The following is a 15,120-nucleotide window of genomic DNA, read 5'->3' on the forward strand; positions in this document are numbered from 1 at the left end:
AATTCCCTTTACTGCAGACTTTCTAGCTTACATTCATTTATGCCTTCGGAATTGTTCATTGGGCCCCACCTAGTTTGAGCCTGGTGCAGTAGCATTCCTGTGGAAAAAGAGGATGTCATATAAACATTTTTATGACTGAAGGCCTCTTGATTCTTGAGGAGGGAGGGCCCTTTATGAAATCAGACATCCTGGGGTTTTTACTGACTTCATTTCATTCTCTGAAGAATGAAATGATTTCCAGATTTTTATATTAAATCATGGAATATACAGCTTTCCTTCTTTAGTTGCACCAAATAAATACTAGCAAGTGTGTTTAGAATGTGACAGTGGTAGTCTTTTCTTTCATCTTTTTCCCCTTCTTTTTATTCATTTATTTTTTATATATTTTATTGATATTTTACAGAGAGGAAAGAAGAGGGATAGAGAGCTAGAAACATCGATGAGAGAGAAACATCAATCAGCTGCCTCCTGCACAACCCCCACTGGGGATGTGCCTGCAACCAAGGTACATGCCCTTGACCAGAATCGAACCCGGGACCCTTTAGTCCGCAGGCCGACGCTCTATCCACTGAGCCAATCCGGTTTCGGCTTTTCCCTTCTTTTTAAAAGAGGTTTTTTGGATTATAGCTAATTTGAAGCGTGGTCTTACTAAGAAGTGAAATGTAAGCAAGCTCCCTTACTCCCATGGCTGCTCTTTTTTAAAAAAAAAAATCTTTATTCAGATTATTACAATTGTTTCTCCTTTTTCCCTCCATAGCTCCCCTCCACCCGGTTCCCACCCCACCTTCTGCCCTTACCTCCCCCCCACTGTCCTCATCCATAGGTGTATGATATTTGTCCAGTCCCTTCCTGAACCCCCCATACCCCTTTCCCCCTGAGAATTATCAGTCCACTCCCTTTCTATGCCCCTGATTCTATTATATTTACCAGGTTATTCTGTTCCTCAGGTTTTTAATTCACTTGATTTTTAGGTTCACTTGTTGATAGATATGTATTTGTTGTTCATGATTTTTATCTTTACTTTTTTCTTCTTCCTCTTCTTTAAGAATACCTTTCAGCATTTCATATAATACTGGTTTGGTGGTGATGAACTCCTTTAGCTTTTTCTTATCTGTGAAGCTCTTTATCTGCCCTTCAATTCTGAATGATAGCTTTGCTGGGTAGAGTAATCTTGGTTGTAGGTTCTTGCTATTCATCACATTGAAAATTTCTTGCCACTCCCGTCTGGCCTGCATAGTTTCTGTTGAGAAATCAGCTGACAGTCGTATGGGTGCTCCCTTGTAGGTAATTAACTGTTTTTCTCTTGCTGCTTTTAAGATTCTCTCTTTGTCTTTTGCTCTTGGCATTTTAATTATGATGTGTCTTGGTGTGGTCCTCTTTGGGTTCTTTTGGTTTGGGGTTCTCTGCGCTTCCTGGACTTGTAAGTCTATTTCTTTCACCAGGTGGGGGAAGTTTTCGGTCATTATTTCTTCCAATAGGTTTTCAGTATCTTGCTCTCTCTCTTCTTCTGGCACCCCCATAATTCGGATGTTGGTATGCTTGAAGTTGTCCCAGAGTCTTCTTACACTATCTTCAACTTTTTGGATTTTTTTTTTTTGCTTTTTGCTTTTTCAGTTGAGTGTTTTTTGCTTCTTTGTATTTCAATTCTTTGACTTGATTCTTGTGTTCCTCTAGTCTGTTTTTGGGTCTCTGTATAATATTTTTTATTTCAGTCAGTGTATGTTTAATTTCTAGTTGGTCCTTTTTCATATCTTCAAGGGTCTCATTATATTTATCGGCCTTTTCTAGGATATTCTTGAAAAGCCTTATAACCGTGGTTTTGAATTCTATATCCAGTCGTTTGTTTTCCTCCATTTCTTTCGTTTGTGATCTGTTTCTTTGACGTCCCATTTTCACTGCTTCCCTGAGTTGGTAGGGTAGATTTGTGTGCTAGGTTTCCTATATGGCCCAGTGGGTCGGCCTCCCCAGTTAACCTGAGGTGGACACTCTTGGTGCACCCCTTTGTGGACTGTGTGTACAGCCTTGTTGTAATTAAGTCTTGATTGTTGTTGGTATCACTGGGAGGAATTGACCTCCAGGCCAGTTGGCTGTAAGGATCAGCTGTGTCTACGCTGGGAGAAGTTCGGTGCTGGAGACAGCCTTATAGGATTAGACTTGCCAAATTGCAATAGCCTCTGTGCTCAGCTTGGGTGGGGTGGAGTCTCAGGGCGGAGCAGACAGTCTTGGCTTCCAGTCAGCCTTGCCCTTGCGCGCACGCGCGCGCCTTCAGACCTCTGCCTTCCCCGGCTCCTGAGTCTCCGCCCTTGAGTCCAGATTCCCCCCACAAGAGCGTGGGTCCCCAGGGGCTCGCCTGGAACTGGGGTTCAGTGCAGTCAGAACTGGGGTTCAGTGCGGTCAGGGGCTTCCTTCCCCCTTCCGCCAGAGAAAGTCAGCCAGGCTCTCAGCCGCCCTTCCTCTCTGCGTGCACAAAGACCCTTTGCCGTACCTCCAATTCTCTGTGAGCTTTTCTCTTTCCTTCTAGTTGTAGAATTTTCACTCAGCCAGCTTTCCTGTGGTTCTGGATGGTGTCCGTTCTGTCTTTTAGTTGTAGTTTTGAAATTGTTGTGCGAGGCAGCAGTTTAGGTGCTTACCTATGCCGCCATCTTGGATTTTCTTCCCGTGGCTGCTCTTGAAGTAAGCTTCACTTAAGATTCTGTGATGATTTTGGGGGCTTGTTTCTGTGAGTGACCCAAGGAGGAATGTATTCTAACTTGTAAACTGAATGGGTGGAGGTGCATTGGAAGCAATAGTTTTCAACGTTTCTCCCTTTTGAAGCTGATGAAAGCTGTGGGCCCTCTCCCCAGGGGAAAAACATGTATATGCACAGAAATACAATTTTACATATAAATTTTGTAGGTGTTCACTGACCCCTCCAAGCCTATCAACAGAGTCCCCCAAATTAAAAATTCTTTAACAGAAAAAATTAGCTGAAAAGTAAGATTTGAGCATCAATTCTTTTTTTTTTTTTTTTTTTAAATATATTTTATTGATATTTTACAGAGAGGAAGGGAGAGGGATAGAGAGCTAGAAACATCGATGAGAGAGAAACATCGATCAGCTGCCTCCTGCACACCTCCCACTGGGGATGTGCCCGCAACCAAGGTACATGTCCTTGACCGGAATCGAACCCGGGACCCTTCAGTCCGCAGGCTGACGCTCTATCCACTGAGCCAAACCGGTTTCGGCTGAGCATCAATTCTTAAACTTCCCCCCCACACACACAAATATGCAGCTCATAAAATTGCATTAATATAAAAGTCTTTTATATATATATATTTTATTGATTTTTTACAGAGAGAAAAGGAGAAGGATCGAGAATTAGAAACATCGTTGAGAGAGAAACATTGATCAGCTGCCTCCTGCACACCCCCTACTGGGGATATGCCCGCAACCAGGGTACATGCCCTTGACTGGATTCGAACCTGGGACCCTTCAGTCCGCAGGCTGATGCTCTATCCATTGAGCCAAACCGGTTAGGGCAATATAAAAGTCTTGTTTTAGTATCCATGGTATTTTGTTCCATCTCAAAGTATTAGTGTTCCTCACCTTTTTTTTTTTTTTTTTTTTTCAAACTAACAAGGGTATTATGCACTAGATAAGATTCCTAGGGATAGATGAAGTTCTCTATATTGATTTCCAACTTTTGTTTTTTCAATTTTATTCTACCAGCAAAACATTTTCTCAGAACCTCTACTAAGGCCAAAGATATAGATGAAATCTTTTGCCAATCCCTAACTTTACTTAGGTTTCCATTTCTTCTTTAACCAAAATCTCTTCATAACCAACAGGTACATAGTACTTCTTTCCTTTTTTTACCTTCTGATATGAGTGTTCAGGCAAGTTATACTTTATTACGTGTTAATCCTCACAACGACGCTGTTATGGACTTATTATTGTTCCCATTTTACAGATGCGGAAAGCAACACTAAAAACGGTTAAATAACTTTATCAAGACCAATTCTGATACTAAAAGGCAGAGTTGGGATTTGTAGATCTAGCTCCAAAGCCCATTTTCTTTTTATTTTATCCCTCCCTCTAGTCAGAGTTGACCATTTTTACCTGGTCATCAGTCTGATCTGACCTGAATTTTAAAAGTACAAATTTCCATCAGTGGAAGGGGCTCTTTATTTTCTTGGAGAGCTAGCTAGTTGTAAAATTACTGTGTGTGTTTGTGTGTGTGTGTGTGTGTGTGTGTGTGTGTGTGTGTGTAAGTTATTTAGGTTGTGCAATGTCAAGAGTGCTGAATTTTACTAGCTAAATTGTTATACCCAAAATAAGGAAGGAGGCTAGCTGGGTGATCTGTCTGTTCTGTTTATATAAATGGATGTTTCGGATACAAGATTCTGACAGAGACAATTCCAGTGATTGAAAAGTTTGTAGAACACTTATTACTAAACTTAGCATCATTTTCAGGAAGGTAAAATTGTAATGGTTTGGAACAGGACTGAAAAAGTTTAAAGGGTAGTAAGATTTTATCAAATTGACTAAAGGCCAGGTATGTATTTCTGAACTCTCTTGGGATAGCCATGGAGGGAACTTCTGGGCCAGCCAGCTGCCTAATGGTTTTTGCTGAGACAGCAGGCTGGGTCAGCATTCTGGGAAGGTAGTTCGGTTTGCTGAGTGAGTTTTGTGAGACTCAGCATCTTTCTTGACGAAATTATTGTTCTTCCAAACCTCATACTTTTCCTAGTTTCAGCCATTTTAAACAGTGAAATAGGAAGGAGAATGAGTAGGTTGATTTACTATGTAGCCTTAGATGTATATTTTTTAGTGTGACCTAAGAACACAGGGCTTTAAGTGAGCTAGCACAGAGCAGAAAATTAGTAGATAGAACTCTGAGATTAATAGAAGTGATTGGGAGAACAAAAGAAGTTAGATCAGATAATTTAACTTTAGAGGGATTATCACAATGCCTTTTAAAAAACTAATGTGTATGAAGACATAAACCATTTAAGTCCCAAGGTAATGAAACTTGTCATAAAGGAAAATTAAGTTGACTAATCTGAAGATATGGGGGGAAGTCAGATATAAATGTAAAAGTATTATCTTAAGCCATACTTTTTGAGTCTTTACAAATTAAGAGAATGCATTTGGTGGAAAATTCCTTTCAACATAATTTCTAGGATGTTTAAAAAGGACAAAATACAGTTCAAAGGGCAGAATTATTAAAAGCCACTTTGTATCATATATATGATAGGGTATTGGACTCTCAAGCTTTAAAAGCTTTGTTTTCTCCTCAGCTTCACCCTTTTCCATTTGTTTTCCTGAAGCTGTGTGTGGGATTCTGGCATAGAGGAAGGGTAGGTTCTCTCACCTGTTTCCAATCCCCCACCCCCTGCCATAAGTACATTAGCCTATATACGAAAAGGCTAATATGCAAATTGACCGAACGGCAGAACGACCAGTTGCTGTGATGTGCACTGACCACCAGGGGGCAGATGCTCAACGCAGTAGCTGCCCTCTGGTGGTCAGTGCGCTCCCACAGGGGGAGCACCACTCAGCCAGAAGCCGGGCTCCTGGCTAGCAAGCGCAGCGGCGGTGGTGGGAGCCTCTCCCGCCTCCGCGGCAGCGCTAAGGATGTTCCACTTACGGCTTAGGCCCGCTCCCCTTGGATGTTGTCAGTAGGACATCCCCTAAGGGCTCCCGGACTGCAAGAGGGCACAGGCTGGGCTGAGGGACCCCCTCCCCCTGCCGAGTGCACGAATTTTGTGCACAAGGCCTCTAGTGATCTATAAAAACATAAACAGCTTTTGTGGAACCAAATTAATCTTTTGAATTTATGGTTCATTCTGTGTGACACTGGAGTGGGGGCAGGAGGGTGGAGTTACAAAGTGTTTGGACCCTTCTGGTTTATGGGATTGTCTTTTTCCCTTTTTCCCCTTAGGAACGGCGTGAATGTTGAGGGGGCAACACACAAGCAGGTGGTGGACCTGATCCGAGCAGGCGAGAAGGAATTGATCTTGACAGTGTTGTCCGTACCTCCTCATGAGGCAGATAACCTAGATCCCAGTGACGACTCGTTGGGACAATCATTTTATGATTACACAGAAAAGCAAGCAGTGCCCATATCGGTCCCCACATACAAACATGTGGAGCAGAATGGTGAAAAGTTTGTGGTGAGTGTCAGCCCAGTTTGACCCTCAAACATGTAGCTTTTGTTTCCCCTAATCTTATCATATATGAACATATATTAGAGCACTAGAATAAGTGACTACAACAGGTCCGTTTGCCTACCAGGAAGGTGGGTTTACACATAAATCAAAGACACTAAACTTGATTTATTGTGCAGGGGGTGAGCTATGGTAATGAAGAGTCCTATAGTTCTTTTTGTTTTTATACTTCTTTAAAAATTTATTGATTTTTAGAGAAAGGGGAAGGGTGATAGGGAGAGAAATATCAATTTGTTCCACTTTTTATGCATTTATTGGTTGCTTCTTGTATGTTCCCTGACTGGGGATTGAACCCACAATCTTGGTGTATTGAGACAGCGCCCTAACTAACTGAACTACCCGACCAGGGTGAGTCCTATTTCTGCATAAGCATAATTGAATTTTATTCCCTTCAATTTTAAGTTTTATTTGTTTGAGTTTTTTTTTGGTTGCCATATCTCTCACTGTTGACTCTGTAGAGCTATAGAGTAAGATTGATTTTAAAAAGTGGTGTGCTCCAGAATATTTGGGTAATTCAGTTTGTCCACTTCAGAACCTACAAATGCGCTATATTTCTCTTCAGACCTTGTTCTTTTTCATTTTCTTTGGAGATAGCTGTGTGAATGATTAACTCTGGTTTTTCCCAAGGTCCCAATTATATTCTGAATGCAATTCATGCGCGTTATTTTACCCATTTCCATTCTGTTGCAGTTGTAGATATGCAGGAAGCCCATCTTGAATTCTGGGTGATGTATTCCAGTCCCTTTCCTGAATGCCTTTGTTTGTTCTTCAAAACCTAATTGCCGCTGATTGCCCAGTCTACCTAATTTTCCCGTGGTTGCAGTATGCTTTATTTGCCTTTGTAAAAAATGCCCTGGCTGAGTGGCTCAGTTGGTTGGAACGTCATCCAATACATAAAGAAGTTCAGGTCCGATTCCTGTCTGGGCACATGCCTAGGTTGTGGGTTCAATCCCCTGTCGAGGCTTATGGGGAGGCAACCGATAGATGTTTCTCACATTGATGTTTCTCTCTTCCTCTCTCCCTTCCTCTCTAAAAATCAATAAAAACATATCTTCAGGTGAGGATTAAAAAAAAAAAAAGGCAGTGAGTACAGTTAGATATATACAGACTACATCTACATGTATTTAAAGCTGACCTGCTAACTGAAGTTGCAATCTCTGACACTGAGATTTGTCCCCTGTATAGGAATGGGCCACTAGATATTTATGGTACATTCTCTTTAGTGGGGAGATGAGAAAAACAAGGAAGCTAAAAAATTTCAGAAGGATCAAATGTTTGACTAATCTGCAATTTAGCTCGATGATAGCACATAGATTTTATGCCAGCCTGGTCTATGTATTCTCAGAAGCATACACACAAAATTTAGAGTTTTGTGTCTTACAAGTGCTATAAGAAGTAGAAATCAAGGTCAGTTCCTAAGGTGGAGCAGTTTGGATGTTGAGACCCTTTTGGGAATTAACTAAGACTTTGGGAAACTCTGTAGATTTCAGAGAAAGATGGATATTACTAATTGTTTTATTTTTAAAATTTTTATTGTTGACACTATTACATATGTCTCCCATTATCCTTCTTTGCCTCCTCCACCCAGACCCCACCCTTCCCTCTCTCTGGCCCTAACCACACTGTTGTCTGTGTTCATGGCTATGCATATATGTTTTTTGGCTATTCTCTTCACCTTCTTTCATCACGTCTGCTCCACCTACCTCCCTTCTGACATCTGTCAGATTATACCATGTATCCATGATTCTGGTACTATTTTGTTCATCATTTTATTTTGTTCATTAGATTCCACATATAAGTGAGATACAGTATTTGTCTTTCTCTGACTGGCTTATTTTACTTAGCATTATAATCCCCACATCTGTCACAAAAGGTGAGTTCCTTCCTTTTACAGCTGTGTAGTATTCCACAGCTTTTTTATCCACTCATCTACTGATGGGCACTTGGGCTGTTTCCAGATCTTGGCTGTTGTAAAAAACACTGCTATGAACATAGAGGTGCAGACATTCTTCCTGATTGGTGTTTTGGGATTCTTAGGATATATTTCCAGAAATGGGATCACTGGGTCAAAAGGCAGTTCCATTTTTAATTTTTTGAGGAAATTCCATACTGTTTTCCATAGTAGCTGTACCAGTCTGCATTGCCACCAGTAGTACACTGGGTTCCCTTTACTCCATATCTTCTCTAGCACTTGTTGTTTTTGATTTATTGATGGTAGTCATTCTGGCAGGTGTGCAGTGATATCTCATTGTATTAATTTGCATCTCTCTTATGATTAATGATGTTAAGCATTTTTTCATATGTATATTGGCTCTATGTCCTCTTTGGAGAAGTGTCTAGTCAGGTCCTTTATCCAGATTTATTTTAAATATGTTTTTATTGATTTTAGAAAGAGAAGAAGGCAGAGGGGGAGAGAGAAAGAAATACTAATTGCTGCCTCCTGCATGTTCCCCACTGGGGATTAAGCCTGTAACCTGGGCATGTGCTCTGACCGGAAATTAGAAAAATTGGGTTGTCTTATTTTTCGTTGTAAGAGTTTTTTATGTATTTTGGATATAAGTCTTTTATCAGGCAGGTAGAGGTTTTGTGAAATATTTCACCCAGTCTGTGGCTTGCCTTTTTATTTTATCTTTAATAGTATCTTTCAAAGAACATAGATTTTAAATTTTGTCAGTTTGTCCAGTTGATAAGTTATTTTCATTTATGGATAATGCTTTTTGTATTCTAAGAAGTCTGCTTAACCCAGGGGCACAAATCTTTTGTTCTTTTTGTAAAGGTTTTATAGTTTTAGCTCTCTGTTTTTGTAATAACTTTATTGAGGTATGATTCACATACCATAAATTCACCCATTTTTATTGTACAGTTCAGTAGTTCTTAGTATGTTCACAGAGTTGTGCAACCATAACCACAGTCAATTTTAGAAAATTTTTATCACCTAAAAAAGAAACTCCATACCATTTAGCCATCATTCTCTATACCTCCCATTCCCACCAGCCCTAGGTAACTGTTAATCTACTTTTTGTCTGTATAGATTTGCCTGTTCTAGACATTTCATATAGATGAAATCATATGTGTTTTCAAGGTTTATCCATGTTGTTGCTTGTATCAGCCAAATAAACTCCCATTGTATGGATATACCACATTTGATTTATCTGTTTGTCAGATGATGTACATATTTTTGTGTGGATATCTGTTTTTATTTCTCTTAGATATATATTTAGGAATAGAATTGCTGGGTCATATGGTAAGTCTTACATTTAACCTTTCGAGGAAATGCCAGATGGTTTTCCAAAGTGGCTGCATCATAGTTTTTATTCTTTTTTTTTTTTTAATATATTTTATTGATTTTTTTACAGAGAGGAAGGGAGAGGAATAGAGAGTTAGAAACATCGATGAGAGAGAAACATCGATCAGCTGCCTCCTGCACGCCCCCTACTGGGGATGTGCCCGCAACCCAGGTACATGCCCTTGACCGGAATCGAACCTGGGACCCTTCAGTCTGCAGGCTGACGCTCCATCCACTGAGCCAAACCGGTTAGGGCCATAGTTTTTATTCTTATGTTTAGATCTATGATTCTTTTTTTGGGTTAATCTTCACCTGAGGATACTTTTCCCATTGATTTTTTTTTTTTTTTTTTTTTAGAGACAATGGAAGGGAGGGGGAGAGATAGAGAGAAATAAAGAAACATCAATGTGAGAGAGAGAGAGACATCAGTTGGTTGCCTTCCACACATGTCCTGACCAGGACCAGGTATCAAGCCTACAACTGAGGTATTCTCTATTCTTTGCTCACTTTCTTCTCCTTCTTGTACACCTATGATGTGGATGTTATTACGTTTCATGGTATCCCAAAGTTCCCTTAAACTGTCCTCCTGCTTTTCGTTTCTTTTTTGTTTTTTTGTTGCTTTCATTGGGTGTTTAAGTTTACCTTGTATCCCAAGGTAAACTTAAACACCCACTGATTCGATCCTGTGCTTCATTCAATCTACTGTTAATTCCTTCCAGTGTATTTTTGATGTCAGATATGGTATTTTTCATTTCCAACTGGTTCTTATTCATGGTTTCTATTTCCCTTTTCATACTGCTGTGGTTCTCACTAAGTTTCCTTATAGTTCTTACTAAGTTTTTTGAACATCCTTCTAACCATTACTTTGAACTCTATATCTGATAAATTGCTTGCCCTCCATTTCATTTAGTTCTTTTTATGTAGATTCCTCCTTTTCTTTCATTTGGGGGTTGTTTCTTTGTCTCACAATTTTTGCTGTCTCTTTGTGTTTGTTTCTATGTATTACATAGAAATGCTGTGACTCCTAGTCTTTGTGGGGTGTCCTTATGTAGTAAGTGTTGTCCTATAGGACCCAGTGGTGCAGTCTTCTTGATCTGAGCTGGATGCTCTAGGTATGTCCTTTGTGTGGATTATGTGGGCCCTCTTGTTGTAATTGGGTCTTGATTGCTGTTGGCACATTTTTGTGTGGGATCAACCCTAAGACTTACTGACTGTGAGTCTCAACTCTGACCACATCATGCAGTTTGTTGTACTGGTACTGACAGAATAAAACAAGACAAAGCAAAAACAAGACAAAACAAAAAAACCACAATAAAACAACAGCAGCAACAAAAAGAGTAAGAAAAGAAAAAAAAATAAAAGTCAAAAGGAAAAAGAATGAGGAAATATATGAAGGGAAAGAAGAAAAAAAAAAAGAAAAGAAAAGATTAGGAAAAGAAAACCAGGGGGAATATTCTAAAAAACAAAAAGGGAAGAAAACAGAATTAGAAAAGGAAAGAGAGAAATATGAAATATTAAGGAAAAAAAGAAGAAAAGAGAAGACAAATAGCAAAAAAATAAAATAAAAATAAAAAAGTGAAGTGTGTTGGATCCTGCTCTGATGCTATCCAAAGTCAGCCGTTTGGTCTGCAGGTTCCTGGCCTCCCGGCAACTTGTCCTCAGCTATAAGGGATCCACCGTATGTGAATGCCTCTGCTGGGCTTGGCTGCACCTGGGAAAAACTACGCTGTGCCACGGCTGGTTTTCACCAGCAGAGGGCCAGGGGCAGGTCAGCAAATGTCCCAAGGTTCTGTCTCTGCTTGCCTCTCCCTGCTGGCCAGCTGCCAGGCTTAGACACTGAAAAGGCTAGTCCTGGAAAGAGCCTCTGGAATAATCAGGAGGATGGGGTTACTGATTTCACATGATGGGGAGTGATGATCAGACATATGGGAAGATGGTCCTTTTCCTTGCCCTGGAGCCACAGGTCTGAGTCTGTTCCAGATTTTCTGTGACCTCAGTAGCCCCTAGTACTCGGGCAGGTGGAGCCTATGAAGCTCAGAGATTGGGTCTGCTGGAGATTGGGGTAAAGGCAGTATTTCTATTGGCTCTCCCGTGAGGTTCCCTGGAAAGTGTGGGGGCATAGCCCTATCCCAAAGCAACTCACTGAGAAGCCCTGAGACTGCCCAGCCTTAGTCCAGACCTATGCCACTCACTCCTCAGCAGCACTTAAAATGCAGGGTGAACTGAGGAGGATTCCAAGAGGGCTGCACAAGCGGAATGCTATTGTGCTTTAGAGAGCTGTGATGACAATACTTGGTAATATGTAGGATTCATTTCAATCAGTTACCAATTTGAGTGATAATCACAGGAAGAAAACACATTGATTAGGATCATACACATTCCTGCATGCTATTTGACAGTGATTAGACGCAGCCATGGGCAAACTACGGCCCAAGGGCCGGATCCAGCTGTTCTATCCGTTCTCTTGCTCTCCCCTCCGCTCCTTTACTTTGAATTTATATTAGTTCACACAAACACTCCATCCATGCTTTTGTTCCGGCCCTCTGGTCCAGTTTAAGAACCCATTGTGGCCCTCAAGTCAAAAAGTTTGCCCACCCCTGGATTAGAGGCTTCACTTTTAATTGGGGAGGTATCATAAGGGGAGAGTTGGGGGGGGGTTGAATGAATAAATTATTTTATTTTTGCATTTAATTCATGCTTTCTAAATCACAGAAACATGGAGAAGGTTCTTGAACTTGAAGGAAAGGCTTAGGCTATACATTCTCAGTGATTAACTCTTTTTTTGTTTGTTTTGTTAATCCTCATCAGAGGATACCTTTTCCATTGAGTTTTTAGAGAGAGTAGGTGGGAGGGAGGGAGAGGAAAAGGGGGGGTGTGGAGAGAGAGAAACATCCATGTGAAAGAGACATATCAATTGGTTGCCTCCCACATGTGCCCCTGATTAGAACCATGGATATAACCTGTAACCCAGGTACGTGCTCTTGATTGGGATTTGAACCAGCGACCCTTCGGTGCACAGGGCGACACTAATCACTGAGCAGCATCGGTCAGGGCCCAGTGATTAACTCTTGATTACATGAATAGATGACCTGTTTTGTATACATTCAAAATTCTGAATGACTTTTGCTAAGCTATAATGTGATTTGGGACTAAAATTCCTATCTCTGCATTATTTATAAGTTCTAAGAATACAAAGTAACTTGGATTATTTGATGATTTTTGATTACATGTCCCATCACTTTCCTTTATAAGGACACATATTCAATAATTGCACATGCATGCATTCATTTCTTTATCAAATATTTGCTGAGTGCCTGCTATGTGCCAGATGTCCTGTTCTAGAAACTTGGCATGTGAGCAATAGACAAAAATTTCTTTATGAGGATTATAACTTTATTATTACAAGGGGGTCCTTAGAGTACACTTATTCTTTAATTTCTCATTAACCCTGTTTTAATGATGGAAGGCAGAGGATCAAAACCAGGTATATCTGACTTCAGGAAAGAAATTTTTGAAAAAAAATATATTTGATAACAAAAAAGCCACTATTGCTTACATCATTGTTAGCCCTTTCCTTTTTTATATTTTTACTGATTTCAGAGAGAGAGAGAAACATCAGTGATAATCATTGATCGGTTGTGTCCTGTATGCCCCCCACTGGGGATCGAGCCCACGACCTGGGCATGTTCCCTTGACCGGAATTGAACCTGGGACCCTTCAGTCCACAGGCCAATGCTCTATCCACTGAGCCAAACCAGCTAGGGCTAGCCCTTTTCTTTGGAAGTTTGGGCCACACACAAATATCAGTGGCATACTTTACAATTAACAGGAACAGTTTGCATGCTTGTTCATTCATAGTGTTTGATGGGGAGTGTTTGTGTTTGTGTCACTTCAAATGACTTTTAACTTTTTGAAAATAAAATCTACCCTTAAAGCTGATAATTACCTTTGAAGATATTTAAAACAGTGTGTTGGAGGTCATTTTAATAGCAAAAATAAAATCATGGTCCCTTTGAAGGGAGTAGTCCTCTTTTATACATATAATTTCTGGCATGTTTATTAAAAATAAGTCTTAATTTTACAGTGACCTTGAACATATTCTCTGTTAGATGCATACCTCACCAATATCAATCTGAGCCTGACTGTTGATGATTCTGTGATTTAATTTGTATTAAATAGGCTTTTTTTTGTTCTTCTCCTCACCAGGTATACAATGTTTACATGGCAGGGAGGCAGCTGTGTTCTAAGCGGTACCGGGAGTTTGCCATCCTACACCAAAACCTGAAGCGAGAGTTTGCCAACTTTACATTTCCTCGACTTCCGGGGAAGTGGCCATTCTCTTTATCAGAACAGCAATTAGATGCCCGACGACGAGGGTTGGAAGAATATCTAGAAAAAGGTAAGCCAGCCTGTTAAACTCTACTGTCTTGAGTAGATATAGGGTCTAGGTATATGTTGCAACTCTTAAACTGCATAGCTAAGTTTCATGAAACACAGTAGTGAAAGTAAGTCAAGTTTCTGACTATAGGTGTTGGATGATCTGAGCTTAGACTGAATGTCCAGTACAGCGATTAATAGCCTATTTTATTGACTCAATGAACACATAACAGAAAAAATGCATAATTAGTTTTGATTAGGACCTCTATTTATAGGGTTATATTATTTGCCAGCAAACACACACAAACTGACTCAACAGCATGCTGAATTGATTTGGGAGCTAAGTGGGCAGTATCACTGGCATATCCTCCTTGAAAATTCCACATTCCTCTGACATGTGTCCAGAGATAGGTTGGCTGAGTTGTAGATAACCTAAAGTCCCCTTGTCCTAAGCAGGTTATAGGTAGAAGTATTGAAACTTATTTGTTGTCTTAGGACTTCCAAGCAGTACATAAGGAGTTTGTGGATGTAGATACTGAAGCATTTGCTTATCTAGAAAGTTGGGGGAAAGGACACAGATCTCCCCCTAAAATAGTTCATTTTTTTGCTTCACTACATTATAGAGTTAACATACTTTGCTAGCTGAGCAACAGGCTTTTCTTGAAAATACGAATTTAATAGAATAATGGTCTTACGTGGCATTTTGTAATTCTGTGTCCTTGTGTCCTTGAGTAAGAACTAACTGACCTAGTTGAAATTTTTTTTTAACTTTGGGAGAGAGCTTTATCCCTGAAGAAAAATTACTTTCCCTGTAGACGTAGTGAAACCTCCTCAGTTGTTTTTAGCTTTTTTTCTGGCATGGAATGGCCTCTAAACACAGCCCTTGGGGAAATGAGAAATGGTACAATTTTTTTAAATAAAATGAAGTAAAATCATCAGTGTAATTTGCCATCCTCATGAGAGTGTCAGGAAATTAACTTTCTTAGATTTAGACGATTAGCTATCCACCTGCCTGCTTTCCTTTTTCCTTCCCTCCTTTTTTGTTGTTGTTGTTTTGAAGCTCAAATTAGTGAGGTGACAGGATGTGCTCAGCTTAATACTTAATTTCCTACTCATTTCCCCCAAAATGGCTTTAAATGTTTATGATTCTCTAGCTAGCCTGTTCCTAGGCCAAGTAGGTATCTTTCCTTTTGTATGTCCGTTTTTATTTCTAACTGACCTTCCTCTTGCTCTGTTGTCTAGCTTGTT

At 40.1% G+C, this 15,120-nt stretch overlaps 1 protein-coding gene across 2 annotated transcripts in view; it reads left to right on the plus strand.

Moving 5' to 3' along the window:
- Positions 1-15,120, plus strand: part of SNX27 (sorting nexin 27) — a 56,719-nt gene that overhangs the window by 16,680 nt on the left and 24,919 nt on the right. For both annotated transcript variants that reach the window (XM_080647563.1, XM_080647564.1), the window contains exons 2-3: positions 5,924-6,155; positions 13,702-13,894. In XM_080647563.1, coding sequence (XP_080503689.1) covers positions 5,924-6,155; positions 13,702-13,894 — 425 coding nt within the window. The remainder of the gene's footprint in view (positions 1-5,923; positions 6,156-13,701; positions 13,895-15,120) is intronic.

The sequence above is a fragment of the Plecotus auritus genome (genome assembly GCF_963455305.1).
Source record: "Plecotus auritus genome assembly, chromosome: 12".
Lineage (NCBI taxonomy): Eukaryota > Metazoa > Chordata > Mammalia > Chiroptera > Vespertilionidae > Plecotus > Plecotus auritus.